General features: G+C 42.2%; 3 protein-coding genes across 4 annotated transcripts; all 3 read right to left on the bottom strand.

Moving 5' to 3' along the window:
• Positions 1 to 950: 950 nt before the first annotated feature.
• On the bottom strand, positions 951 to 16,897 carry xpo6 (exportin 6). The gene is made up of 24 exons (XM_061065380.1): positions 16,182 to 16,897; positions 13,994 to 14,084; positions 13,602 to 13,714; positions 13,077 to 13,274; positions 12,486 to 12,645; positions 11,618 to 11,695; positions 10,989 to 11,520; positions 9,610 to 9,736; positions 9,384 to 9,493; positions 9,115 to 9,223; positions 8,892 to 8,984; positions 8,254 to 8,323; positions 7,999 to 8,158; positions 7,031 to 7,123; positions 6,525 to 6,669; positions 5,808 to 5,957; positions 5,474 to 5,663; positions 5,235 to 5,390; positions 4,841 to 4,955; positions 4,525 to 4,696; positions 4,168 to 4,329; positions 3,867 to 3,965; positions 3,124 to 3,354; positions 951 to 1,992 (listed from the first exon to the last, which is right to left on the bottom strand). Exons 1-24 carry the CDS (start codon positions 16,182 to 16,184, stop codon positions 1,891 to 1,893), a joined length of 3,459 nt encoding a protein of 1,152 aa, XP_060921363.1. The 5' UTR covers positions 16,185 to 16,897; the 3' UTR covers positions 951 to 1,890.
• Positions 16,898 to 18,250: 1,353 nt separating this feature from the next.
• antkmt (adenine nucleotide translocase lysine methyltransferase) lies at positions 18,251 to 23,650 on the bottom strand. 2 transcript variants are annotated; one of them, XM_061026434.1, is made up of 6 exons: positions 23,555 to 23,650; positions 21,742 to 21,905; positions 21,295 to 21,399; positions 21,071 to 21,211; positions 20,749 to 20,799; positions 18,251 to 20,111 (listed from the first exon to the last, which is right to left on the bottom strand). In XM_061026434.1, exons 2-6 carry the CDS (start codon positions 21,901 to 21,903, stop codon positions 19,884 to 19,886), a joined length of 687 nt encoding a protein of 228 aa, XP_060882417.1. In that variant the 5' UTR covers positions 21,904 to 21,905; positions 23,555 to 23,650; the 3' UTR covers positions 18,251 to 19,883. The 2 variants fall into 2 exon arrangements, with proteins under 2 accessions (XP_060882417.1, XP_060882416.1); XM_061026433.1 differs by lacking the exon at positions 23,555 to 23,650 and having other exon boundaries at positions 21,742 to 22,688.
• Positions 23,651 to 24,480: 830 nt separating this feature from the next.
• hirip3 (HIRA interacting protein 3) lies at positions 24,481 to 27,413 on the bottom strand. The gene is made up of 8 exons (XM_061026798.1): positions 27,252 to 27,413; positions 27,022 to 27,166; positions 26,448 to 26,849; positions 26,205 to 26,360; positions 25,966 to 26,120; positions 25,632 to 25,779; positions 25,150 to 25,248; positions 24,481 to 24,899 (listed from the first exon to the last, which is right to left on the bottom strand). Exons 1-8 carry the CDS (start codon positions 27,384 to 27,386, stop codon positions 24,712 to 24,714), a joined length of 1,428 nt encoding a protein of 475 aa, XP_060882781.1. The 5' UTR covers positions 27,387 to 27,413; the 3' UTR covers positions 24,481 to 24,711.
• Positions 27,414 to 27,726: the final 313 nt, after the last annotated feature.

The following is a 27,726-nucleotide window of genomic DNA, read 5'->3' as shown; positions in this document are numbered from 1 at the left end:
ACATCTTTTCATTAAGATCTTAGATACATCCAGAAGTTGAAGCCTTATTATCTGGCAATAATGTCCATGACCCTATTCCTAATGTAATTAAGGTTTATCAACACACTGTTGGGCACATGAACCTCCCATCCATCGCTCTGTTGTGTGATATCGAAGAACCACCTGTAGCTTAAAGGTCCAATCAGTGAGATGTGTAGTGAGTGAAATGATAAAGTGACCTTACTATATGATCAGACATTAAGGAAACATGTTATGTTGAAGTGCTGGCTTCTCTGACAACAATGCAGCAGTCAGTATGTCCTCCTTCTAACTTTAGATTCTGGTCCTGAATGCTCTGGATTTGTTTGGACCAGAGAAGGTAGGAGGTTTTAAGGCTACCCCCACACGGCCGTTTTGGACGCCCCTCGGTTTGCCAGATATGAGAGCAGTTATCAGGTCAACAGGTGTTGCAGTGATGGAAGCGGGCAAGAGAAGTGGTTCAGACAGAAGTGATTGTACCCGACCTAAAAAGCCTCTGCATGTTTCTAATAAGCTCCACGAGCAGAAACGTGCTCAAACTAGGATCAATATTGGAGATGCTTTTGAAAAATGGAGAGAGGTTAGAACACAGAAAGGTTTACAGACCCATGCAGAGCTGGATAAACACTGAAGCTTCAGTGTCCACCACATGGCAACCTGCGTGAGCATGGACTCTAGAGAGGAGGGGGGGAGACAGCTCTCTACAATGTTTAGAATTTAGACTGCAGTACCCATTTTAAACACTAGGTGCCAGACCTACATAATGCACCTTTAACATACATATTATATATATTAGTGAAAACCATTTTCCTTCAGTGTCAGTATTTCAGTAAGGCATCCCCAGAGAAAATTAGTGGGAGTTTTAAAATCATTTTCAAAAAGTCTCAGACGGACTAAACTATTCCTCGCCACAAGAAAAGAAGAAAAGAGTGTCGAGTTTTTGAAGGACTTTTAATATTCTCCCTGTGATGACGTTTACTGTGTTCTGCTTGCTGTGCCTTTTCACAACACCAGTCAGTGTAACACCTGTCTGTGCATGATTCATATCTGTGAAGGGTAGCCATCACCTCTGATTTATCCGTCAGCTCCGTCCGGTCCTTATCAGACAGAGAGGTAACTTGTGCATGTGCTCTCAGAAATACAAGGAAGGAAGAAATCAGCGGTAGAATGAATCTAGATTTAAGGGGATTTCAAAAAGATGCCATAAAGTCAAACAGTGTAAACATACAGAAAAGTCTTCAATCTCTTAATACAACCAGTAATAACACTTCATAACACTGCAGGAGTGAAGCTCTCAGAGCAAGAAAATCATGAACTAGTACCCGAGTTTTACTAAAAAAGAACTTTATTATTAATCAAGCAGATTTCTCTTTTCAGAATGGAATGATATGAAAGATCTTAAGTCGAGAGTCCGTCTCCTTTGGAGATGAAAAAAAAAATTGAAGGCAAAATGAATAAAAGCAGACATTTTTAAAAAAACTCAAAATGAGTTGAAAGTGCTCAGTCCCAGCCCGGCTTTGTCGCCGCGGCATGGGAAAGAAGGCCTGGCTCAGACTGCTCCAGGTCTGGGCAAAAGCCAACTGCAGACCAGGTTTACATTTCTTGCCAAATTATCATTGGCAACACATCAGGAGGGCGCTGCTTCTTGAAAAAAAATATTAATGCGCCAACCTTCTACAGTAGAAATCAAAGAGAAAAATCAGCAGCATCCTCAACCTCCAACTACTCAACAATACCGTTTGTGTTGTTCCGTCCTGTCGCTTACAACAGGTGGAGAACAAGCTCAATTGGAGGAGGAGCGTTGGGCAAAGTGGTCAGCACAGGCAGTCCTTGAAGATCATAGTTGATGTGTGGAGTGGTTCAGTCTTTGTGCTATAGCTTGATGGTGCCAGTGGGCAGGCTACTGTTACACAGTCTGTAGTAGCGGAGGTCATTCACCAGCCGCTGCACGCTCTGAGTGAATGAAGGCAAGTCCTTAAGAGAAGAGACAAAAAAAACACAACAGTGACATTAATCTTTAGAGGAGTCGAGATCAGGATGAACAGGAAATCGGCAAAAGGTCAACATGTTTTACAGGCAGCATGTTTGGGCCGGTAGGAACTCGTGCATACTTGAAGGAGTCAGCAAAAAACAAGCGAGATCTTAGTGATTCCTGTCTCCTCTCAAACCGACTGGAGGTAAGCAGAAGGTAATTTTCCAGCTTACAGAACTTCAGAAATATAAAAAAAATCTAAAGCAAGATCACATCCTAGGAAGGTGATTAAAAGACCTTTTAATAATAATAATAACTTACATTTATATAGCGCCTTTCAAAGACAAACAAATGAAGGAGAAAGGAAGTGGGTGATCAGCTGGGGGAGTGTTAGATGAGGCTGAATGCTTTGGTGAACAGGTGGTGTTTGAGGAGGTTTTTAAAAATGACCAGAGATGCAGCAGTGCGGATTTCGGCGGACATTAAAAGTCATCATGTAACTCTTGACACTGTGCTTCTTTACTTCTATTCATTGTGCAAGCAGTAATTTGATGTCTTCAGACTTGGAAAAAAAATGAAACGCCTTTCTGCATGCACACTGGAGGGGAGGTGGGAAAAGAAAAATATTGCAATAAGCTCTCTTGATATAAAATGACAGCCGTCTGAAACGAGAGCCGAGGGAATGCAGACAACAGCCGTCACTTATGCTAACTTTTCGGTGGTGTATTGACTCATTTTGAGGTTGTTGTCAAGAAAAGAGATAGAGAGAGGGAGGGGAATGACATGAGGGAAAGGAGCCACAGGTGAGATTAGAACTCGGGCCGCCCACTTGGTGGACTTTCAGCCTCTGTACAAAGGGCACATACACTGACCACTAGGCTACTGGCGCCCCAGGGAGTGACTTTTGAAGCTTAGAGAAGACCGTGTTGCACTCTACTCTTGATTTTTTAGGTTGTTTCCATTCAACATGTTGTGAACACATCATGTATGTAACAGTGGTTGACCCCATCAAACTACAGAAGATATTTCCATTGATGGCTCTATGGTCCATGTATAGAATAACTCACAAAGCTGCAAACGTCATTAAACAGCAGGAGAGAAGTGGGAGATAAATAATGCCATTTCATTCTTACCCGTTCAAGCTTGAAGTTGCGTGCGAGAACAGCTCGCTGGCTGGTGTCCACGCCCTGACAGCCGTTGAGGAACTCCGGCATGAACGCCGAGTAGAAGGCATCGAAGTCGACGGAGGCCATGTTGTAGATAGCAACGGTGATTTCCTCCTGGAGAAGGTCGTGGCTTTTGTGGAGAAGGACCTGCAGCAGCACGTTGATGAAGTGGAGGAGCATCGAGGTCCGGAAAAGCTTCTGAAGAACAAAAGGAAAAAAACAAACAATGAAGATGTGGTTTGTACCCGACCTGTAATTAGCTCACTGCTGCTCTCAAGCTGAGAGAGCGAGGGGTCGAAGTAATACGCTCTTTATTACGAGTGAATCATTTTATTGAGAGACTATTATGGAAGCTCTTTCTGTGCTGTCTGAAACTTTATGCAGAACAAACAAATCACTTCACAATTTTATGATTCCAGGCCAAACATCTGAGCGTTGCTGTGCTGCTTTCGGTCCATTTGATAATAAACATTTTATTTATCCAAAGGGGATGTAAAGGAAAACAGTCAAATAGTGAAATTGTAAAAAAAAAGTAAAAACAATTTGGACCTGGGGTATGCTCAAAATAAAACGACAAGAGGCAGCTATGACATGAATAGGGTGACGTTGATGGAAAAGTTTAAAACAATCTGCAGTTCACTAAAAGAAAGTAAGATAACAGCTCGACTTCATGATGACCTCCTCCTCCTCCACTTCTTAAAACAACTTACTCTGTGATACAACTTGTGCTTGCTGTTAAGAGACTCCAAGTAGGAGAGGTTCTGCTTGAAGATGTGGATATCAGGCTGCAGGAAAGACTGTCCGAAAGCCTGGAAGAAAAAAAGTTTAAAAGTCAGAGTCAGTTAATGAAGCAGATTACACACACGTGATGAATTTAACTAATTCTGTAACTTCAGATGATGCAAAAACAAACTGAACGGCATATTTATCTTTAACTTGAGGACAAACAAAATCAAAGAATCGACTTGGTCTCCGTCTGTCTGTTACAAAGGTTAACAGCGGCATACACACCTGCATGGCGGCTGTGAACTGGGCCTCATTCTCCATGGTATCCTCAGCGGCTCCTCTTTGGACGCTTGTTAAGACTGAAGTTTTGAAGAAGTACCTCCAGTTTTGGTGAAGTATTTGGTATAGTAGTTCAAACATCTCGGCCTTGACATCGGGGGAAGACCGCTATGGAAGGAGGGATTTAAGGACCAAATGTTAATCAGGAAATTTAATGAATCCCAAAGACAGAACGACAGCCTAATAACATTTTCTTGAATTTAATTTGGTCGGGTATACCCTAATAACACCAATCAATCTCGTTACAAACAAAATGAAAACACAGACTGAATGTTAACTCGACACCGGCGAGCACTGACTGACCTCTGCCACGACCGGGTAAACCTGCTCCATGCACAGGGACAGGATGTTGGGCAGGAAGGGCTTGAAAGCTTGACCCGGCTCTTGGACCACTACCTGTAGGATCTTTAGAAACTTCTGTACCACTCTGCACCCTGCGCTGCCCTCCTGCAGAATACTGGCTGCCAGCTGTTCCCTGAAATGCAAACAGGCAGCTTAGCATTAATAAGCTATAAAAAATTAATTTTTCAGTGTTGGCTGTGAGAGAACGTAATAATTCTGTGGGTGGCTTAAATATATATATGCATGTACTGTTTTGAATAACTAAGTATTATCTTACCTGGTGAACATGCTGAGAAAAGTGTGAATGATCTGTCCTGTGAAGGCAACACCCATCTGGACTCGCAACGCCTGAAACAGCGTCAAGAAGAAGGCCAGCATCTCGTCCGTCACATCTGGAGAGGAAAGGTCATGATGAAGAAAGCAGTGCAGTCAGACAACCTTTACTGTATTCTGACAGTTCTTCATAGTTCTTCATGGATGTTACGCTCATGAAGAAGAGAACACAAGTCTGGAATCAACCATGCATTGTTCCGACCTGAAGAGATTAAATTCACCCAATCAAAGTGAAAAAATTGATGGAGGACTCTTGTTCTGAGAAACGGACGCCTTGATGAGGCAAAGGCCGCTTATTGTTAGAGTGAAAGCCAAAATCCAGCAGGAGAGCCACTGACCTGGCTGCTGAATAAAAACTGGGAAGAGGCTGAGGGACACTTGGACCGACTCCTGGAGACTCTGGTAGCAGATCTGACGTGATTTGGTGGATTCCCCAGAGATGCTGTCCACGATGTCTCTGAGCACAGGCAGGGTCTGATGTATCACAGCTTTCACTGGAGAAGACAAAGACACTCATTAAGAAAGAACAGGAAACAGACCAAGATAAGTGAAACAAAAGAAAGAAAGAAACACTGACTGTTATCCAGATTGGGCTGCCTTGGAGTAATGTTTACTGTCCCTCTTAAAGTACGATACTCCCGGGTGAGTGCTGCCAGGAGGCTGGCATGGTTGCTGGACCGGGTTTGCCACTGCTGCTCACTCTCAGGCAGGTTGGGCCACGGGAGCAGCAACATGTTGGACAACGCCCGACACACCAACAGGTGAGCCTGTGTGAGAAAACATACAGAGTCGTTACTTTAAAAATGGAATAAAAAATGAAATCACAATTTTGGAAACTCCTTGTAAACTTCTTCATTCCAAAGTGTTTACTCAGGAAATGAGTCGTCTCATATAATGCAGTAAACATTTACCTCTTGAGGGAGTCTGCGGGTCTGACTCTCGGTGGTGTTGAGGTTGTAGATGTTCTGAACAGCCGGCAGAGTAACCAGAAACACAGGCCGCACCGTGGAGGTGATGGACACCATCAGATGACACGATGAGAGCAGCAACTTCTCAGGTACCTGGAGACACAATGTTGAATTTGATATACTTTATTTACTGTGGACATGCATCAGTGGAGAGAAGTCAGAGTGGGGCTGCTGCACAGGAAGCGGTTGGGGGTTCGGTGCCTTGTTCAAGGGCACCTCGGCAGTGCTCGGGAAGTGAGCTGGCACCTCTCCAGCTACCAGACCAACTTCCATATTATGGTCCGCATCAGGACTTGAACGTTCTCTTTTTCTCTTTCTCACTACAACCCTTAAATATGTTCCTCCTTCAGATTTCAAAACAGTTTTTTCACCAAGAAGTGAGTGCCCGATGTAGTTTCAGTATTCAGTAAAAGTGCAGACAAGGCAGAGACACTTGTGGCTGTGGGTCACAGATCTGAGCCCACTCTGTAGGAAGTATACGAGGGGGGAGGGTGTGAACTACGGGAGCCTTGAGTGAGCAGTGGAATAAGTTTAAGAGAAAATTTTTGAAAATCCTCCTAGACCAGGAATCTAATTTGTCAGAGCTTTATAGAAATGTAAACATCACTTTATAAACCCCTCTGAAAGAAAGAGACATGTACTGGTATCTGGTTGGCTTACCTTCGCTGTGATGAGTGGGCTACTGGCGTCTATTGCAGATGTGATGAGGTTGATGAACTGGCTCGGGTTCTGACTGTGGACTTCACTGTAGAACTGTGCGAGCCAATGAGAGTAGGCTTGCAAAGCAGCAAGGGCCTGAGCATGTCTGTAATGAAAACAACACACAAGGTTAATGTTGAATAAAACACACCTGCTTCTTATTTACAAAGCTCAGTATTGTCATGCTCTCTGGAGATTTAGTAACTGGCTCCGTCAGGTGACCCACTGCAGACTTTATGAAAAAAACAGCGACAAAAGAAAAGACAGACAACTTCATAAACACTTTGCAAATCCAGAGAGCTGCTTTGCTTTGGCATACACTAACTCGTCACAAAGTCTGTTCCTTTATTATGTTGTATAAATAGTGACGCTGCAAAAAAACTTGAAACACCACAACATTTTATTGTTCTTATTTCAGAAGTGAAACTTAGTTCATGAATAGTGACAGTTTTACACCCTCTACTCACACATCGATGAGGTCTGGCTTGAGCACAGAAGGCACGGCGGTCTCCAGGTCATAAAGGGTGGTCTGAGAGCTGTAGCATGTCACTTCAACCAACCTTTAAAAAAAGAAGAAGCACATCCATTTTTAAACTGTTCTCATGACCACTTTTAGACATGATGAAAGAGAAGCTAAATTGTGTGTGTGTCAACAATGTTGCATGAAGAAGTAGGGTTTCTACACATTTCTTTTAATCAAACGTAAGACTTTTTAAGACCCAAATAAATAATCAAATTAAAGGAGCAATATGTAACTCTGACAGCTCGTGGAGCTTATTAGAAACATGCAGAGGCTTGTCGGGTACAATCACTTCTGTCTGAACCACTTCTCTTGCCTGCTTCCATCGCTGCAACACCTGTTGACCTGATAACTGCTCTCATATCTGGCAAACAGAGGGGCAGCCATCCAAAACGGCCGTGTGGGGGGGTCGCCATGAAACCACCTACCTTCTCTGGTCTAAACAAATCCAGAGCATTCAGGACCAGAATCTAAAGTTAGAAGGAGGACATACTGGCTGCTGCATTGTTGTCAGAGAAGCCAGCACTTCAACATAGCATGTTTCCTTAATGTCTGATCATATAGTAAGGTCATCATTTAATTCAGTATAAATCTTACATATTGCTCCTTTAATTCAAATTGTGCACCGCATAGTGTCAGTGGTTTCAAATTTCCTGTGTGACTCAACAGCTTTGTTTCCCATTGTCCGAGGTTTACTTTCTGTTTTGCATCTCCTACAAGTCACATCAGTTCTGTTGTTTGCCTCTGCCACCTCTTCCCTGTATATTTCATCTTAAAGCCAAATACATAATACGTTGCTGTAAATGCCTTATTCTAACGTTTTACGGCTCCATTATAAACCTGAGAATGTGTAATGTTAGTTTTTACTGAAATATGCACATCTCATTCTCATTCAGAGACGATAAGAGGACTGACCTCTCCACCACAGCCAGGGCATCACTAAAACGTGCTGCAAAAATTTCCCCGATGAAATGCTCGGCCAAGCGTCCGACAGCTTGAAGGAGGGAGCTGAGGTCCCTGAGAGAACAGTGAAGGCGACGGCAGTCGTTCTCTGCGCTGATGTTTAGCCTCCGAGCTGCGAGAAAGACACAATCACAGGTCATCGTCACAATACAACATTAAACTGGTTTGAAAGAGTACAGCTGTAGCTTACATGAGAAGGTTACTCACTTGTTCCAGAGGTGACTATAAACTGCTGCAAACCCATGTACACGTCCAAATTGTCTTGGAGGACAGGAAACTGTAGAGAGAAGAGACGATTCAGGAGGAGGCCGCGACAAACACTGACTAGCACCGTCCATTTCCATATTTGTTACTTGTTTGAATATCGACATGTGAATGATTTCAGCAGAAACACTAACATGCACAATGCAGACTTGCAAAGAAGAACCACAGCACCAACGACTCTTGCTTTGTCCCACACTGCAGACTTTCATACTAAATATGACATCACCTCGAGTATCATAGTATGCAATTTTGTGTATGCGAGAAATACCTGGATGTTAGGCCAGGAGAACACTGGTCATACTAAACTGCAGTTTTTGACAGTGGATGGTGAATTTACATTTTCATGTGGACGATGATGTTTTTGAGGACTGAGCATGTGGACGGGATTATTTTTTGAAACAGAGAAGGGAAACCTCTGTTTAAAAAAAATACTCGCCTACGTGTGGACTCAGTGTAACAAATAAAAATGATCATTAGAAATGCAGCTAATTTCAATTTCTCAAACTTCTCCAATGAAGTGGACTTAAATATGTCAGAGACCTTAAAAAACTGTCAATGTGATACAAACAATGATTTCTTACCAGAGTGGAAAATGCATGGGACGGGAGCAGCTCCATCACCTTGGCAACCACCTCCAGACTCTGACGCAGGTACCTTTGCCACTCAGTCTGTTGCTATGGTTACAAAATGAAGGAGGAGATTCAGGCTTTGAAGTGAAATATATACGCCTCTGAAGGGGTTAATATGCTAAACACAGTAAGTTTTTAAAAAACAGGCTGTGAAATAAACGAGAACTGTTCTTACATCATCGTCCAGAGTCTCGTCGTCCAGCTCTTCCAGCTGAGCCTGATTGTATCTGAACTGTATGCGATTCAGAACTTCTCTTAACAGAAGGACTAAGGCATCTTTGTACCTGTCAAAGCAAACACAGAGATATAACAACAGCACAACGAATGAAAACAATAAATCAAAAACCTTATGGACTTCAACGTCTGTAACTAATAAGGGTTTCACTGGGTGTTTCAGAGAACCACTTCAGTTTAAAAAGGAGACAGGGTTTCTAGGTGACTTACCTATTCAGGACACTTTCTCTGTCAGCCAGTCGGCTTTTGATTTTGGTTGTTAAAAAATCCAAAAAGATACTCCATATATCCAAACAGGCAAAGTAGCCTTCATGTGTCGGCTGAAGAAAATATAAAAGACAGTGAAACAGGAGGTCAGAACTCTTATTTAACCCTAACATGTAGTGTGTATGACACAAACAAGACACTGTTAGACAAATAATAAAATCAGCATTACCTGGTTAAAGGTGTACTTGAAAAGCAGGGCGAGAAACTCTACGATTGGAAACTGAGGACTGGACTCAATCCTCCTTAAGTGAACACTGACAAACAGGCGAAGGAAGTCTGTGAACTTTTCCAAATAACTGAAACAAGAGAGACAAGAAGGTGCAAAATTAACAGAACGTACAAATTAAAAACAATATCCTGCAACATGTCAAGAAGGGGGGTTACAAAACCCAAATTTCATCTTTAAAAAAGGACAATGCAATGTGGCTCATGTACCAACACAACCAAAAAACCTTTTAACTTTTAATGATTTAGTTGTCACAGATGAGGTGATTAAATGTTTAAAGACACATATTTACATATTCTGCAAAATCCACTTCACCATGTTTCTCTAACTCTAATATGTGTCTCTAGTCTGTCTACAAACCCCCCAATGATGAGAAAAGTCCAACCTCTCCATCTTTTCCCTGCTCCACTTTTCAGAAAATGTGTGCTCAAACAGGCCGTTTGGAGATTTTCCCTTCATGACATCACAAAGGGCAGTAGCCCCTCCCCCAGGTGGGTGACACTCCCACAGCTAGGTGTTTGCTCTGCCCTATGAGTCTGCCTTCTCATCGTAAACAATAGGACATGGAGAGAGAAAGCACTGAGTACACCCAAGCCCTTCCAGAGAGGGGCGTGGTCAGACACAGCTCATTTACATATTTAAAGGTACAGACACAGAAACGGCCTGTTCTGAGCAGGGCTGAAATAGAGGGGTTTATAGACATGATCAAATACAGGATCAGAGTGGATTTAGAACAAGAAACTTCACACACATGTTTTAAGAAGCTCTGAGACTTATTTACACTGGTTGAAGAGGAGGAGGCTATGTCACCTTTAAAGATTGAATTATTAAGCCTTGAATTAACTTTTTGTTCATCCTTTGTTTGGTCTGAGAAGAAGCTGAGTTTGAAAAAGTTGTCACATGAAATCTATACAATGAAATGTGATTTGATTTCATGGTAAAGCGACAGTGGGTGATATCTTAATTCTGTTCAATGGAACCACAGACACATCAGATCTTTCTTAACTTCTGTCTAGCTGACTGAAAAACCAACCCAGACAGTGTGAAGTTTTAGAGTTAGTCATAATTGCACGGTTTTACAGACAGGAAGAGCTGAAGGTGTGACGGCATGTGACGGAGCTGAAGAACGTGGCTGTGAGAAGCCGGTTGAAAGGGCTGCAGGGATGAAAACAAAGACTGTCTTAAGATGAGACAGCCCGCTTAAAAAAACCCAAAGCAAAACTGTAAAAGCTGGAATATTAGTCACACCGGTATTTAAGACGCGGCATGCTTTTTGAGGAAAAAAAGGTTGAAACCATCTTACTGCATGACCTGAGCCGTACCTCTCATCCAGCTCCTGTAAGCGGTTCTTGACGGTATGAGCATTATTCTCTCGTGTCAGCCTCTGCAGAAGAAAGAAGGTCTGCTGGAACATGCGCAGCAGGTACTCCTCAAAATCTATTGGCACACAGTTCTTTGACACCAGCTCATTCACACAGGTCATAGCGAGTACACCGAGCCGGGCACGATCCACCTTACTGCCCTCGCTGGGCTGTCCATTTCGCCCTCCACCATTCGACGTTGGTGGCATTGTCCCTGGATTAAGTTGCCCATTAGAAGAGGAGGAGTTGGAGGAGATAAAGGATCCTGTCTTTGCTTTAGTCCGAAGATCACAACCAAAACGTGCAAAGTGGAAAATGGATGCCAGCAGGGTGGGTGTGATGCTTGTGGACAGAGGGATCCAGCTGAACAGGTGAGCCAAACACTCCAACACGAGACAACAGAGCTGCTGACTCTCACTGTCCAACGCTGCCATAGGTTGGCAAAGCAGCTTTGAGTACTGGCTGCCCTGAAACAAACTGCCCAGCAACTCCACTGTTGGATTGAAGAGACAAAAAAAGGATGGGTTAATACTTTAAAAACCATCATATAACCAGTTAGTCTTTGATCTACTAAAGCACAATTTACTCACAACTTTCCCCTGACGTGGGTGAAGGAGGCGGTGTGGAAGCTATGACGCTGTGCTTGTCCCAATAAGTCTCCAGAATACCTGAAAAAAAAAAAAGCATAAGATCCTAATTACCCATGCACACTGAAGGTTTTCCTTCAAAACATCCGTTCTAACTCTAAGCTGTGGTTGTTTAAAATTATTAAAACTGGGCCTCACAGAACACTGAAACTGATTTTTACAAGTTAGATTGATTTGGATTTCATTGGATTTGAGAGTATACTAACGCTCTGTGTCCACCTAGCATTTTTATATGAGCGCCAGCGTCTTTTTTTCAATTCTTTTTAACGAGTAGAGAACGTTTGAAGCAGAAAGCGGCTGCCTGAAGAAAAAGCGGCCGCTCTGAGCGCTCAAGTTGAAAATCATTAAACTTTTCAGAAATGTGCTGCAGATGTCACCAGCAGCTCTTTTCCAAAATGTATGATATTCATCCTCCTCGCTCCGTGTCTGATCAAGAAATAAACAATGTAAAATAAAAAACATGCAGTAAAAAGTAACGGAGCAGTGTCGGTCATACAGCGGCCATTGTCAACAGACTGTTGCCATAGAGACAGGACGGACGTGCAGTGCTTTTATTCTCAGCGCTCAAATTCTTCATCTAAGCGACTCTGAGTGCACAGCCAGCGCTTTTCTGCCAGAAAAAAACGTGAGCTGGACACGGGTCCTGAGTAATTGTTACATACACAAAAAAATCTCTGTCAACATCTCGACATGCAACGTTATTTGTTGCTTTTTTTGCAAAACAAAGAAAGGCAACTAAAATGTAGAACTTATCAAATGTCATTACACTTGGGAGATAACGTTGACATAATAACATTAAACGTCTTCTTACCCGTCAACAGCCCGAGCACAGTTGGTACCTGCTCCATCAGCAGTTTACGCAGCTCTTCTTTTCTGGCGACGCACAGGTCTTCTCGAGGACATGCAAGTTCCTCTGATGTGGTTTTCAACATCACCAACCCCAGGGAAGCCAGAGCCGGGGACTGGATCAACTGAGGTTCACAAAGGATTGACAGACAAATGCTCGGATCAATAAAAATAAAGGTTACAGAATATTGAACAAGAGTCATATGACTGAATGCAAGAACGCTACTGATAGCAGCTTATTGGGAGTTGGTTGAAAGTTCTGTGACTTCCTGTGCATCTGCAGAAAGTCTCAGGTGGACACTCGACAAACTGCAGGATTTTGCACTTCTGCATTGGCTCCATTTTTTAACACCTGAGGTTACCGCTTTTTATAAACATCTTGAATCTTGAGCCGAATCTTACCACACACAAACACCACAGAGAAGCCTGCACAGAAGGGTTTTACTGCTGATCAGGTGCACTCAGACTAATCAATCGTTCAACCAGTGCACAGCAACTGATGATAAATACTAACAGTAAAAATGTTAATCACAGAACTGTCATGAGCATGGCTTACCTGCAGGGTGTTTGTGAAGAAATCGTGGTAGAACATTGGCCAGTCCTGGCGCCCGATGTCCACAATGACTTTGCAGAGTTTGTTACGGATGAAATAAGGGACTGATTTGTGCTGAGCGAGTAGGAGTTTGGGCAGACAGCTGCGGATCTCCATCTTATCTTGTGAAGCAACCCCGATCCACATCTTGTTCACAAGGTTCTGGAAGTACAAGGAGGGAAGAAAAAAAAATTAGCTGCTGTTTCATGTAATAGAGGATACTACAAACACAGTTATGTTAGATAAGGATGGCAGAACATGAAAGCATGTCACATGATGATCAGCCGTCTGCCTCTTGCATGATATATTAAGAGTTTAATGAGACAATCAACTTGTTGGGCTGAACTAAAGATTGAAAGAAAAAGGAAGAATGATCTCATTGCAACATTTTCTTGGTGTACTGTTAAATTTAACACCATAAGAGTTTAGAAGGACCTCAGTTTCAGTGCAATGAAGTCCAATCATGTCCCTCCCATCTAAAGCACTTACTTCAAATACTGTGAGGCTGTACATCATTACATACTCATTCCGAGTATTGGAGAGGAAGAACAAGCAGTGGCGCCACGCTCCGGTCTGCTGAGCGAAGTTATTTAGCAGCTCTTCTGCGGAAAAGAGGAAGTGAGGTACTTGTCAGTGCAGAACTTCACTTGAGACAAGCTGAGAGAAATGCGTCACAACACAGGAAGTGAACAAAAAACCACATCAAATAGAAAGCAGGTAATTTCGGTTCACAAGAAGTCCCTAACCTGCAGAGACAGCTTAACCTGCACTGTAGTGCATGGTATCGTATTTTATGATTTTTAGACCAGCCAGGGCAGATGTGAGTGAACTGTGTAAAAAGAACTGAGCAGTCGTGGAGGGTTTTACTGCGTCAGACTTACCTATTTCTCTTTTTCGCTCATTGGTAGTGCAGCTGTGAAAGAACTCAGTCATGAGGCTCTCCAGTGCCCGCAGTGATGACTCCTCCGAAGCCTAGAGAATAACACAAGGTATAGAGGAGAACAAAGAACACATTTAGTCTGTTTACATATTCACACCACTGAAGGGATCTATTCTGGTCACAATCATCTCAAAGAATCACATGTGGGCCCGCATCTGAGTGTGTGACCAAAAGATTTGAATAGCATGAATGTCATAAGGTAGATAGACGCTCAACTGCAGACTCATCCTGAGTCCCTCCATGGGAGCATTCCTCACAGGGAAGTCTACTACTGGATCCCGACTAATATATCTCGGGATAACAACGCTGGTTTTACAGTCATAGGGAGTTAATTTTGGTCCTTTTCTGGAGATCTCAAGGAATTAACTCCAGTTAAGCCTGGTGATGAACATCCACTGAGGACTTCCATAGACAATGCATCGGTGAAGGACCCTGCGCTGCGCTCAACTCGGCGACAAGGAGATGCGCGCTTGTGCGGAGCAACCCAATACACAATGAATGGGCTTGAGAGCGGCACGCATCCTATCCGAAAGGCCCTTAAGAAAAAGTTCACAAATTGTCTCCATGACGACGTTTAGATGAGACAGAAAAGCTCCTTCTATATGATCTAAAGTACAATTCTTAAACTTCAGTTTAAAACATTTAATTTGAAAAACCTGACAGTTGTTGCTGCTTCCTGTACATTGCCAGGTTAACTGCAGCTTTGTGTAGCCTCACACATAATGAAAATATTGGAATCAGTATCGGTATCTGTACATATGAATCGGAACTGAAAAAAGTGGATCGGTGCATCTCTAACAGGAAGTACATCCAAATAAATACATTGAGTTAAAGTAGGCCTGGATATGAAAACTAACTTCTGAATCAGACTTTCTATTTATTTGAAATCGAAGCCTATTTTAAATTGTATCCCTGCACGATATGAGAAAAACCCTTAGTGTGCATTCACACTGCGATAAATAAATAAAAAAGGAAAGAATCCGTATGAGCTTTAACTGACTGACAGCATTCACTCTTCAAATGTCTGTGTTTGTCGGATGACTGCCAGGAATTCAAAATAAATCCAAACAGAAGTAGTTGTTGTTTTTGTTTTGACTCATCTGAGGGTAGTTGAAAGTTAGTTTAAGCTTCATCTGACCATGACAGCATCGCTAAGATACTGCTGAAGGCCTCCATGCAAAGGTAAAACATACACATGCTGGGTCATAAAGCATTTCTTGTTTACGTTTAAAAAATTGTCATTAATTGTGATAAATTAAGACTTTTGATGCGTTTATCACACATGCTCATATTGCAATATCGATTTATGGTGCAGCCCTAATTGGCATTCGAGTAGTATCTCCTCAACACATCCAAGTTCACTCTCACATGTAGTCCTGTGTGAACTGATTTAAAGCTGTTCGTCCTTGTAAACATGTTTCATCTTTCTAAGAAATGTCGTTCAGAGAGATAATCTCCATATGTACATACCTGCACACAACGACCTTTGGTCACAACAAATGCCAATGATTTCTATTAACGTTGTGGCATGGTGTCATGGAGATGTTATTTTGCGCAGTTGTAGAGTTTACAAATGCAATCTCACCTTCCCATATGGCAATAAATATGACACGACACTTACACGGTTGCTCAACCAACAAGTACAGGAGGACTAATTTGTGAAATGTCAATTGCAGTACCACAGTCAGACAAGTACAGGAAGTAGTAGGGCCCTGCCTAGCCCAGACAAAGATAGCGAATTGAGATGTTAAAGAGCAGCTCCTGCGGCAGGCAGGCAGGCGGGCCTGAATTCCTCAAATAAGCCACAACTTGCCGGGGCTCAGACCTCAAAGGAAATATTCGTGTTGTAAGATGGGCGTCTCGGACCGTGCAGAGGCTTAAACAGTCTTATCAAATACCTGCGTGCTCGCAAACCGTTACATGAACTAACAGACACAGGACCGTCATGCATGCGACCAAACACGACGACATGCAAAGAAAACAAACAAACATTATTCTGATTATTAACACAGCGTGTAGGTCTTCCTGTTCATGAACACGAGTCCACCTCGATGCTCCATGATCGCTTCTTGCAGATATGATAGGGATACAGCACACATGACTGGACACATGGTTAACATTATACTCACCATGTTCAGCCGGCTTTGATGCTTTCTTCACGGGACGTAGCGTCGTTAATAACCGTTACAGCAATAAGCCAACATTAGCCACCTAGCTTACGTTAGCTGAGGTGTAACCGCAGGGGCTCGTCATGGTCGACAGGTTAGCTTTAGGTCGACACTCAGCAAACAGACAGCTAGCAAAGGGTGGCGTCGTTCACTCAGATTAAAATCACCACCTCAAACTGAGTAAAACTTATCTCGCTCACATAAAACGCGTGGATTACGAAGCATTTAGTCTTTAAATACTGACTCAGTTTCCTCCGAGTGGCACCGTGAGGTCCGTCGCTTAATTATATTTACTTTTATATTAATATAGCATTAGGAATATTTGATTTTGTGGCACAAATATCACGGAGAAATGTGCACCGTTAATTAGCTTTCAGTGAGAGGCATTTCGATGCTAATTGTCCTGGTTGCTAACGCTGCAGCGGCTAACTGTTGTAGCTTTTAGCTAACGGTAGCTGTCAAAAGTAGACATGTTTTCATGTCAGTAACGACAACTTATCGTTTCCGGTTGTAATATCACAGCGGGTGAATATGCACAGCAGAGATATACACCTGGCGGATTTGTATTCACGCTAAATATATTAACTCTATGCGCGCTTGCTCTTGTTATTCCTCTTTTCAATGCTTTAGGGCGGCTCAGGGATTCAGCTAGCTTGCTAGTAACAGGGTCTGCTGCGCAACTTCCGGTTTGGCTGCAGAACTCAACCAATCACAGCAGCCTGTGTCAAGTTAGTCAGCGTGATAATTACACGATCTCCGGTTATTTTTCTTCAAAGTATGGATTTATTTTGACGAATGCTAAATACAAACCAATAAGAAAAATGTTATAGAAATTCTAATTTGAATGGAAATTTCATCAATCTGCGCACAAGCGGATGAGACATGATAAATAAATAATGTTAGGAGGAAGATTTTTTTTTCAGTATGCATTTTGAGAAAGAAGTAGAAAAATGTCGAGAAAAAGGCAAAATGTTGAGAATAAAGTTATTATTTTGAGAATAATGTCCAAATGATCAGAAGAAAGTGGAAATGTTGAGAATAAAATCAAAATCTTAAAGGTGCACTGTGTAGATGTAGTAGTGAAATTTGAAAGTTTGAAAGCTATATTTTCTGAACTTAATACACAAACTTTAGTCAAAGGAGAAAATGGGTCCCTGGACACTGTTTAGAGCTCATAACTACCAGGAGAGTTACGTTTTCACTGTTGCGGCCCCCCACTATAACTTCTCATTTCTTCATTTTATCTTGAAACAGTCACAGGGACCAAATTTTTCTCTGAGTACAGTTTGTGTTTAGAGTTATGAACATATACCACAGAATCTGTACACTTCTCCAACTTTCATATTTCTCAACCAAAACTACATAGTGCACCTTTAATATTTAAAGTATATGGTCGAAATGCAGAGAAAAAAAAGTATAAATGTTGAAAATAAAGTCGAAATGTCGAGAAAAAAGTTGAATGGTCGTCCATGGTCGAAATGCAGAGGAAGAAAAGTCGAGGAAAAAGTCAAAATATTGAGAGAAAAAGTCAAAATGTCTGAAAAAAGTTGAAATGTGGAGAAAATAATAAAAAAGCCAATAGATACATCGAAAGGTTGAGAAAAAAACTGAAATAAAAATTTGAGGATAAAGTAAAAAAGGTCAGAAGAAAGTCGAAAAGTTGAAAAACCATTTTGTGAAATTTCAACCTCATTCTCAAATTTTCCTATTTCAATTTCATTCTCTTCATTTTGACTTTTTTTCTCAAAATGTGTCCAAATGACTTCCTCCTTGTGTTATTTATTTCTCAGGCCTGGCTCTAATCCTCTTCTGTCCACTGACTTAATAAAAACATTGTAAAAAAAATCTACCTCACTATCTGTGAATAAACCCACCTGTTTCATAATTTATTATCCTCTCTGTTTCAGTGTCTTTTTGCACTTCTCACCACTGCTCTATTGTCTCATGTAGGCTTGTAAGTTGTACATTTGATGGTTTATAATCGTTTGGAAACATCCAGACAGCAAAAGAGATGATTATCTGCACACCAGAAGGCTGAATTATTTTTTATTTAGTTACACTCTCAAACAAACAACGCATGCCTTCATCAAAACAAAGAAATATCTCATGGCTTTGTAATACAGGTGTGTAGTCCCTGTGATGTCTGTTTGACCTTCGAACCCCACATCTCAGGTATTTGTCTCCTCAGAACCTTCAAGGCAGCATTACACAATCGTATGAATTCTACACTTAGAGATACTTCATTATCTCTCCACACATAACCAGGTGTTTTCTTACAAACATGCAGTTTAAAGATGTTTCATGGAGATCAGATTAGATATACTTCATTTTCCCCCAGGTGGCCTTGGGTTACAGTGCAGAGAGCTCTGTGCCAATTATAATAAAAAAGCAGAACACAAAACAGGAAAACCATAAAAACTCATCATGTAATGCACTGAACACAATAAAATAGACTGATCTCCATTTGCAAAGGTTAAAAAAAAAACACCCGCAATAAATACAAATATAAGAAGAAGGCTGAAACACTCAAAAATAAATTAAAACAAGTTAAATAGTGTGCATGGACTCGTTCAACAGGAGTCAGGTTTATCTGCTGTTCAGCAGTGTGACTGATGTCGGACGGATAGAGAGCTTATTACGGACACTCGTACACCTAAAGGCTCAGTAACGGCGTCCTGAAGGTACCAAATACTTGAGGGGTGACTCATGATGTACTGAGATCGTTCAGTAAATCTTTAAAGATGTCCTGAATGAAGTCGTTAGTGCAGCATTCTCTGTCATTGATATCTGTGGCTGCTCACAAAACTGAAAAGTTTGAGTCGCTGTAACCAGTGCTGCTGCTGCTGCTGCTGGTTGTGTTTGGGCCTAAGCACTAACACTTCACAGTCCATGATGCATACATTAAAGACGTTACTTAAATAGCAACCACGACGACTCGAGAACCGAGAGAAAAAGGAACCAAAACGACAACAACAACACACAGGGATACGATATAGACCCCACGAGGTTGACACGTGTTACAATCGGTTCTGTAAGGTTAGGAAGAAAACACTCGCTGTCATTGATGTCCAGAGCCACATTCCCTGCTCTGCACTGATAACAAAGACATTTTCACATTAACTGGCAGCCTTTGGCAATGATCCACAAGCTTCAAAGTTTAAATTTCTACTTCTGAAATTTGCTTGGAAGCAGTCGGACGGATGTTGGCCTCTTAAGAAAAACAAAACAATAATAGAAACATTCATAATTGGTACCTGACAGTCAATCAGACACATAAACTAAGGATGATTAAACTCTAAAAGATGAGAAACTGAGGTAGGTGATTCCCCCCAAAGTGATACCAGTTTAGTGACTAAGGTGTGGCATTGCTTCCACGCTAACAGAAACTCTCACTCAGGAGATTCTGGTTCAAACATGTCAGTTAACAAATGTCATAATTCATCCTTCAAAACAGTGGCACACACATGAATCTATTTGCTGATCACTGCAACACTGAAATATAACTTCCAGTTGAAGATAAAAAGATAGGATTTTAATTTAAAGGTAAAAGTCCTCAGAGTTCCAACGAAGGATTATTCACATCTTATAAAATGTTTTCTAAAGGTCACTCAGTCAAAATAAATAAGACACAGTGATAAACAGTGGATTTACGTCCTTGTAGCTTTAAGTGGATCCTTCCTCCTTGGTACGTTCATCGTCTCTTTCTGTGACTGTGAGCTCGTCTTTGTTCTGCGAGTTGTGTCTGAGTGTCTGCACACTGTACGCCCAGGCTCTGTCCACGCCGTGACCCTCGACCCGGCACGGTGTCCAGTCAGGGAAAGGAAATCGACCAGCCACCACTAAGGCATCACGGGGAAGCTCAGCCAGCAGCTTATCCTGCAGCAATGAAAGCTGTGAAGAAAAGAGCACAATCATTATTAACAAGGGACCTTTTTTTTTTTTTTTTTTTAAGCATAGGTTGTTATTTTTTTCTTGGGCTTTTATCAGAGATGACGGCTGAAGAGAGACAGGAAATGTTTGGAGGAGAGAGGAGGGGATGACGTGCAGCAAAGGGAAGAGGCTGGAATCAAACCTACAGCCGCTGCGAGGAGGACCACAGACTCTGCACATGGGGCGCCCGACACAACCACTAGGCCACCAGCGCCCCACGGGTGCCATGTTTTAAAATAGAAATCTACTTAAATTAAGCCATAACAATGCATCCATATGCAAATGCACATCATTTATGCCCTAACAGATTGCTTTAGAGGGAAATCTGATTTTTTAATTCATAATATGAGCGGAAGAAAGTTATATTTTTTAGTTCAACATTTGTGTAAAATGACTCAAATGTTTTTGAAACCATGAAACTTAGTAAACATAAGTGTACGCGTTTCCTGTTTCAATACAGAGTCTAGAAGCTCTGCTGCCTGAAGGTACCTGACCACACCTCCTCTCACCTTGCTTTAACATACTCACCCTCTCTTGTTTTTGTAGATGCTCTAAGTTCCACCGCTTATAGACATCATGTATTCATTATTTTACTCACCACGCTCGGAGCCAGAAACACGGTGACATTCTTGCATTCTGTCAAGTCGACCTGTGGTGAGAAACGAGGCGGGTGGTAAACAGACAAGATAACTTTGTTCAGATATAAAAATATACAATAACACCAGATACAATAATCTACGGTGGCTGACAAGCGCAAAGGCTCAGTGACGGACTGAGAGACTTACATTATGAAAAGAAAACTATTTAGAAAAGATGCAAATTAGAAAGCACACAAAAAAAGTCCAAAAAGAAATGCAACGACTGAAACGTGTTTATGATGTGGAATCCTCCGGGGTTATCAAATAAATGAAGTGTCTGACCTTCCAAAGATCCTCTCTTCGGTAAGAAACTTTCTCATGACACTCTGCTCTCCACGCGTAAAAGCGAGCCAAGCGCACGAGCCAGGGGTTGAGCTCGTAACCAACAGCAGGTGTGAATCCCTGCTGATAGGCCTTTAAGACCTAACGGATTAAAAAAACAACATTGAAAAACCAGTTTCTCTCCAGTGCATGAAAAAGGAGACAAAGTAACACGTGATACTTACAATGCGGCCGTCACCGGATCCCAGATCTGCCAGGCCTCCCTTTCGACCTCTCAGCAGTGTCATTACATTTTGCACCTGAGCTTTGCTGGCAGGAATGTACGGCACCTTGAACAGAATCTTAATGAGCTTTTAGATGACTTTTTTTTTTTTGTAAAATCTTTATAAACAAAAATTGGTAAAAGAAGAGCAGTGTCACAATTTTTTTTTTTTTTTGAAGATTTATTTTTGGGCTCACAAGTTTTTCTAAATGTTGTAAAAATGTCGGCCAGGAGAGAATTTGTGATAACTGAACACAATAATAAATAAATAAATAAATAACCAACTTCGTATTGGGTGCCTATCCTATGACTTCTATCTACCGTGGTGTCAAACAGGGATCGATATCATTTAGATTTTTAAGAGTATCATATACTTGAGTTTGATATTCTGGTATCGTGACAACCTTACCTGTAGCCTCAAGGGGACTTTTCTGAAGCCCGGCTGGAGGATTCCCACCCACATGGCATAAACTGCGAGTCCAGTGCCGGCCGCTATCTGGGCGACCCCCCATGCTCCGAGGTCCCTTGACTTCAGATCAGCAAAGACCTCGTCCGGTGTGCCATCGTCCATTTCTTCATGAAACACACACAGCAGGGGTCGATGTTATACTCATTATTAAAGAGATGCACGACACCTCTCAGGGAACAGGTTCAATAGGGCTGGACGATATGTCGAGTTTTTAAGATAAATTCATATATTTCCTTTAAAGCCCATTTCAGATTGTTTTTTTTTTCTGCAAAAGTGCTGTAACTAAGCTCAGCTGTCATCACGTCTTTCTATGTTCTTATTGAATCCCTGACAGCGTTATACTGGTGTCCCAGTTTGTGAGTCGGTGTTGAGGAAGGACGGCCCAGCGGGAGCTTCACACACACACACACACACAGTCAGACATGCACACACACACAGCACTGTGCTCCCCCGCTGGCTCCACTGAAACATCTCGCCACTGTAACGCCTCTGTTACTCCATCTGAAGACATCACAGAGGGGGGAACATTTCGTCTCTCATTAAGCCTCCATGACATTCAGATTGAAGGCGAAAATGACTCAGGGGCAGCTTGAAACGGAAATATAAAAAGGTCTTTTTTTCAAAGGGAATTTTTTTTTTTTTTGGGTCTTTTTTGACATCCTGCAGCTGGCTGATGTGAAGAGTGTCTCTGCTCCACTTGGCATTCATACCATGTGGATTTGACTTTGAAGTGTTTGTTTCTTTAAAGGCTTTATATGCGATTTTTCACACTTAAATATAATAGAAATCAAGTATATCCTCTGAAAATAACTCTGAGTCATGACTGTCTACAATGGGGGTAACAGCAGAGTCCCACTGTCTGTGATGTTTTCAGAGTTTTCAGAGTCCTATCTTCAGTTTGTTTACATCGGCAGGACGGCCGGCTGACTCCTCCCCTCACGTATAAAAGTTGTTTAATTGAGGGACTAGAGAAAAGAAGAATAACATACTGTACTCACTGCTTAACTGTGTTTCTAGATCACACTCATTTCAGGTAAATTTACATGCAGTGTGAAGATACGAGCATAATAAAGATCACTAGCATTAGCATGCTAACACAACAATGCACCGCGAGTTGTTTTGGTTTCATGCTGGTGCTCAAGGGCGACATCTGCTGGATCAAAAAATCACATATAAAGCCTTTAAGAAAAAAAAAAAATATATAAAAAAAGTATATTTGTGTGTCTTGCCATTCAGCGAGATATGACTTGGTCCATATCAGCAGGTCTTTGGTAAGGTGCATGAAGAGTGAACAGCTTGAAGAGGTGAAAACGCTCCAGCAACACTTGTAGTATGAAGATCAACTTTATTAACAAATCAGACCATCTTGTTTCTCTCTGGAGGCACAGGACACAGAACAATGATCCGCCAGCTGTTGTAACAACATCTGTCTCTGGTTCATGGATTTATTATTTGTCCTCTACGTCTAATGACGTCATCAGCTGATATCTGTTTAACAACACAACAAAACATGAAATAAAGACACCAAACTAAACACTCTGATCAAACTGTAAAAATAACCTCCTGTGTCACATGTGTAATACAGCTCTGAGGGTCACATGCAAACACTTTTATTTACGTCCAAAGGTTTAATCTTAGGACAAGACGTGCAGGTGATCTAGAGACTTCTTAATGTCCAAACACGAAGGTAACAACCACACAAACACGTTTAAATGATCTGAAATCATGCCGTAAAGTAAAGAAACTTCTTGACCTGCAGGAATGCAAACAGTGCATGAGGACACATAACCCGGTCGGACCTGTCCGTCCGCGAAATGTTCCGTAGACTCGTAAGGCGCTTACTGAGAAAGGTTCCGGTGTCATGCCGAGAAATGCATCCCCCCATGTCGGATTTTACATCCACCCTGAAATTTCCTCTGCAGACACTTCAGTCAAACACTTAGTGCAGGTCATAATCACGTAGGCGAATGAAAATATGTCTTTTAACGAGTCTGCAGAACAATACGGAAACTTCACTTCACATACTTTGTCATCAAATCTCTGCCACCAGAAACAAGATGTATATACCGTTTTCCAAACTTTTCCGCGACGTACAGGGATGCATTTCTCGGCATAACACCGGAAACGGGGCACCGTCAACAACGTCATTTAAGAGACAGCTAGAAGTAAAGATCACTGCAAACTCTGGTACGAGAGAGAAATGAGTACCCGGTCTTTAAACTGACATGAATGATCCTGTGCTAAATAAATGTCAATATATTCATCACTTCCATTTCACCTGAACATACACCTCGTTCTTTTTCATTCACTCATGAGATATCTGTAGACAGACATGGATGGAAACTACAGGCCGACGTGTTGCAAATGGTGAATGGACTTAAGCTCTTTTACACCACAGGTCACACCTACACATTCACACACTGATGGTAGAGGAAACACCGCACTGCAGACGAAGCAGCGGGAGCAACTTCGGGTTAAATGTCTTGCCCGAGGAGCTGGGGATCGAACCCCCGACTCTACCAACTGAGCCACAGCCGCCCAGCCAAAGTGTCCTTCATGTCTCTCCAACATAATCGTGTCATTTGTCGTTCCTCAACCGTCTTTTCAAATGTCGACTGAACATGTCTGAAGCAACATCCTGCTGTGGTGCGTTCAAGAACGAGACTACCACTCAAAAAGAGATTTCATAAATTTGTTCAATGAATACTTTTATTAGAAATAGAACATAGATGTAAAAAAAACAATAATTTATCACCTTCCCCTGACATTCGACTTTTAAAATGAGAGAGAGGGAGAAAGACACATTTATTGCATCAACAGCTTTTAGAAACATTTATAGTGTCAGCACCTCGGGTATCAGAGCAACGTGTAAACATCCAGAGAACGTCGGGGCGCCTGCAGGAGAAGCTGTTAGCAGCTGTCTCCATCGTCACTGATGATCCCCTTCAGGTTGTCCCAGTCCGTCGCTCGTCTGCTCCCTCTGAGGACGCCGTTTTCCTGCTCGCTGTCAGAGCCCGAGTTCAGAGAGCGCACGTGAACAGTTGAGGGAGGGCTGCGCTGTTTCTGCCACGCCAAAGCTGCTCTGCGTGTGGGTCGGCCTGAGAGAGGAGAGGTAACAACGGAGGGCGTCTTTCAGAAACACTTTTTAAAAACTGAATTGAAAAGCAGCGGACAGAGACTGGACATTATTTTTAGATTAGAATATCGATCGAGACTGCTGATCTTATAGAGATAAAAGAAGGAAAAATAAGAAACGCTAAAATGTTCGACTTTAGGAATATTGAAACCCAGCTTGACAAACAACAGGATTTAAAAACGACTGAACTGGAGAAGCCAACTCCAGGTTACCGTTTGTGGTGATGATGTTGCTGGTGTCGAGCTCAGCCAGCTCCTGCGCCTGCTCTCTCTCCATCCGAGCTTTTTTGCATTTCTTAATGGACGGCGTACCTGCAGGAAAAACAAAAAAAACAAACGTTTCTCCACATAGTTCAGAGTTCCATTTGATCCCGTTTAAAGACAACGTTTAGATCAAACAACCTGTGTAGTACTTTCGGAACCTTTTTCTATTTTTCATGTATGAGGCCGAACAAATCCAACCAATCACACTTTTTACTTTTCCAGCTGATGTTTCAAAAAGGAGGAAAGTGGGAACAACAGAAGTAGGACATGATTCGTTCAAATGCTCCAAATACGACCTTTACCTTTCACCACTTACAATGGACTGATTTTACATTTTCAACAGAGCTGAGAACATAAAATCAAAGTGAGACTCATGAACGTAACGAGGACGTCCAGAATGTGTGGTCTTCATATCAGAGGTTCCCACTGACCGTGGACTCCGAGCTCTTCCAGCTCCTTCTTGAGAGCGGCCTTCCGTGCGCTAGCAGAGCTGCAGCCGCCGAGGAGCTTCTTGTAATTCCGGTGAACTCCACACAGAGTGATGTAGCGCTTGAGCCTGGAAAGCGCTTTGTCATCATCCTGCAGGAAGAACACAAAAACACACACAAGCGTTTTCCATCATGAATATCAACCATCACATTGCAGCATCTACAGGAAGCCACAGGTAGGACAGTGAAACCATGTGACCTTAAACAAAACTAACATGTGGATGTTTAAGGTTTGACAAAACTTGACTCTTCTGATTTGAATCACTCCTGGGCTCACCCTCTGATGAGTGGCACTCTCCTTTTTTTTGACAGTCTTCTTCTTTTTATTTTCCTCATCATCGTCTCCTGCAGCCTCCTCTTCCTCGTCAGAAGAGGCCAATGATGATGTTGAACCTGGATCTTTGTCTTTCTTTTCCACTGCAGTTTTTTCTTCTGCAAACACAACATCGTCTTAAAACACTGATCATCAAAAGAAGAAACATTGACATCATGAGATAAGAAAGTTTGCACATTCACCTTTCTCGCTGTCATCAGAGTAGTCGATCACATTCTTCTTTTTTTTGATATTCTTCTTTTTATTTACTTTTTCATCATCTCCTGGACTCTCCTCTTCCTCAGGAGAAGAGGGCGATGATGATGAATCTGAATCTTTTTTTTCCACTGCAGTTTTTTCTTCTGCAAACACAACGTCGTCTTAAAACACTGATCATCAAAAGAAGAAACATTGAGAAATGAAAGTTTGAAAGTGAAAGCAGTCACCTTTCTCGCCGTCATCAGAGGAGGCGTTCCCGTCGGCTGTGGCGCTCTTCTCTGACTCGCCGTCTGCGTCGGATTCCTCCTCTTCATCACTCTGTGCGGTTTTCGCCCCTCGACTTTTATCGCCGCTTTCTGTCTCATCGTTCTTCGCAGCTTTTGGTTTCTTTTTGTCCGTTTCGTCTGGACTGTCAGCGTCCTCGCTCTCCTGTTCTTTTGGTCCCGACTCGATCACTTCCTCATCTGAAGACGCTTCACTGTCAGTCGGAGGTTCGCTCTTTCCGTTTGTCTTTCCTTCTGGTTTCTTCACAGATTGCTCCTCATCCTCAGAACCAGATTCAGCACGTTCTTCCTCTTCCTCTTCACTTTCAGCTTTGAGGTTCTCTTTATCATCTGACTCTGTCATCACTAACAGAAGACAAATCTTTCATGTTATTGCTGCAAAAAAAACCAAACAAAAAAAACCTCCTGCAGCTGTAGTCGGACTGTTACTGACTGTTCAGGATATTTTACAAAGAAGAACATTCTGCAGACTAGCTCATCGACATGCTCCTAAATACATCAAAAATAATGTACTTACCAGCTGACGAGCTTAACCGACTACGGGATTTCTTCGACCTGGACTCAGCTTCATCTTTTGTTCCGTTCATCTCCTCATCGCTCTCCTTTTCTCTTTTCCGCTTCTTTTGCCGCTTCCCGGTCTCCAACTCTTTTTCATTATCGTCCTTGCAAGAAAAAGAATAAAAAAAATGAGTATGACAGAAATCACCACTCCGTACAGTATGATCAGTACAGGAAGGATTCAGACACCTGCATTTTCACCAGCTCCTCTCTGACCACCTGCTTCATGAACAATTTGGCGTCTGACGTTAACGAGTCACATCTCGTGTGTGCCAGGTATCGCTTCTTCAGAATCCTTAAGGTCAGTGTGCTGGAATGAGACATGCAAAGATGACATCAAAGCGTGTTAAGAGGCAGGGAGTCTTAAGTCTTAAGGAAACATGCTGTGTTGAAGTGCTGGCTTCTCTGACAACAATGCAGCAGCCAGTATGTCCTCCTTCTAACTTTAGATTCTGATCCTGAATGCTCTGGATTTGTTTGGACCGGAGAAGTTAGGAGGTTCTGGACGGCCCTCGGTTTGCCAGATATGAGAGCAGTTATCAGGTCAACAGGTGTTGCAGCGATGGAAGCGGGCGAGAGAAGTGGTTCAGATAGAAGTGATTGTACCCGACCTAAAAAGCCTCTACATGTTTCTAATAAGCTCCACGAGCAGAAACGTGCTCAA

This window comes from Labrus mixtus, chromosome 20, assembly GCF_963584025.1.
Source record: "Labrus mixtus chromosome 20, fLabMix1.1, whole genome shotgun sequence".
In the NCBI taxonomy this organism is placed as follows: domain Eukaryota; kingdom Metazoa; phylum Chordata; class Actinopteri; order Labriformes; family Labridae; genus Labrus; species Labrus mixtus.
Note: the sequence above shows the minus strand (reverse complement) of the source record. Positions and strands in the feature narration are given on the sequence as shown.

Bases quoted from the DNA above. Each gene is read 5' to 3' on its own strand.
- hirip3 (XM_061026798.1), bottom strand. From the start codon at position 27,386: ATGTCTCATTCCAGCACACTGACCTTAAGGATTCTGAAGAAGCGATAC. The intron at 27,167-27,251 runs GTGTCTGAATCC...TTTTCTTGCAAG, and splicing joins AGGAGCTGGTGAAAATGCAG to GACGATAATGAAAAAGAGTT. The intron at 26,121-26,204 runs GTGAATGTGCAA...TTGTGTTTGCAG, and splicing joins CTCTGATGACAGCGAGAAAG to AAGAAAAAACTGCAGTGGAA.
- xpo6 (XM_061065380.1), bottom strand. The intron at 13,715-13,993 runs GTAAGTCTGACG...TCTTTTCCGCAG, and splicing joins TGAGCGAAAAAGAGAAATAG to AAGAGCTGCTAAATAACTTC. The intron at 12,646-13,076 runs GTAAGCCATGCT...TGTGAACCTCAG, and splicing joins TCTTCACAAACACCCTGCAG to TTGATCCAGTCCCCGGCTCT.
- antkmt (XM_061026434.1), bottom strand. From the start codon at position 21,903: ATGGACGATGGCACACCGGACGAGGTCTTTGCTGATCTGAAGTCAAGG. The intron at 21,400-21,741 runs GTAAGGTTGTCA...ATTCTGTTCAAG, and splicing joins AAGTCCCCTTGAGGCTACAG to GTGCCGTACATTCCTGCCAG. The intron at 21,212-21,294 runs GTAAGTATCACG...TTAATCCGTTAG, and splicing joins GATCCGGTGACGGCCGCATT to GTCTTAAAGGCCTATCAGCA.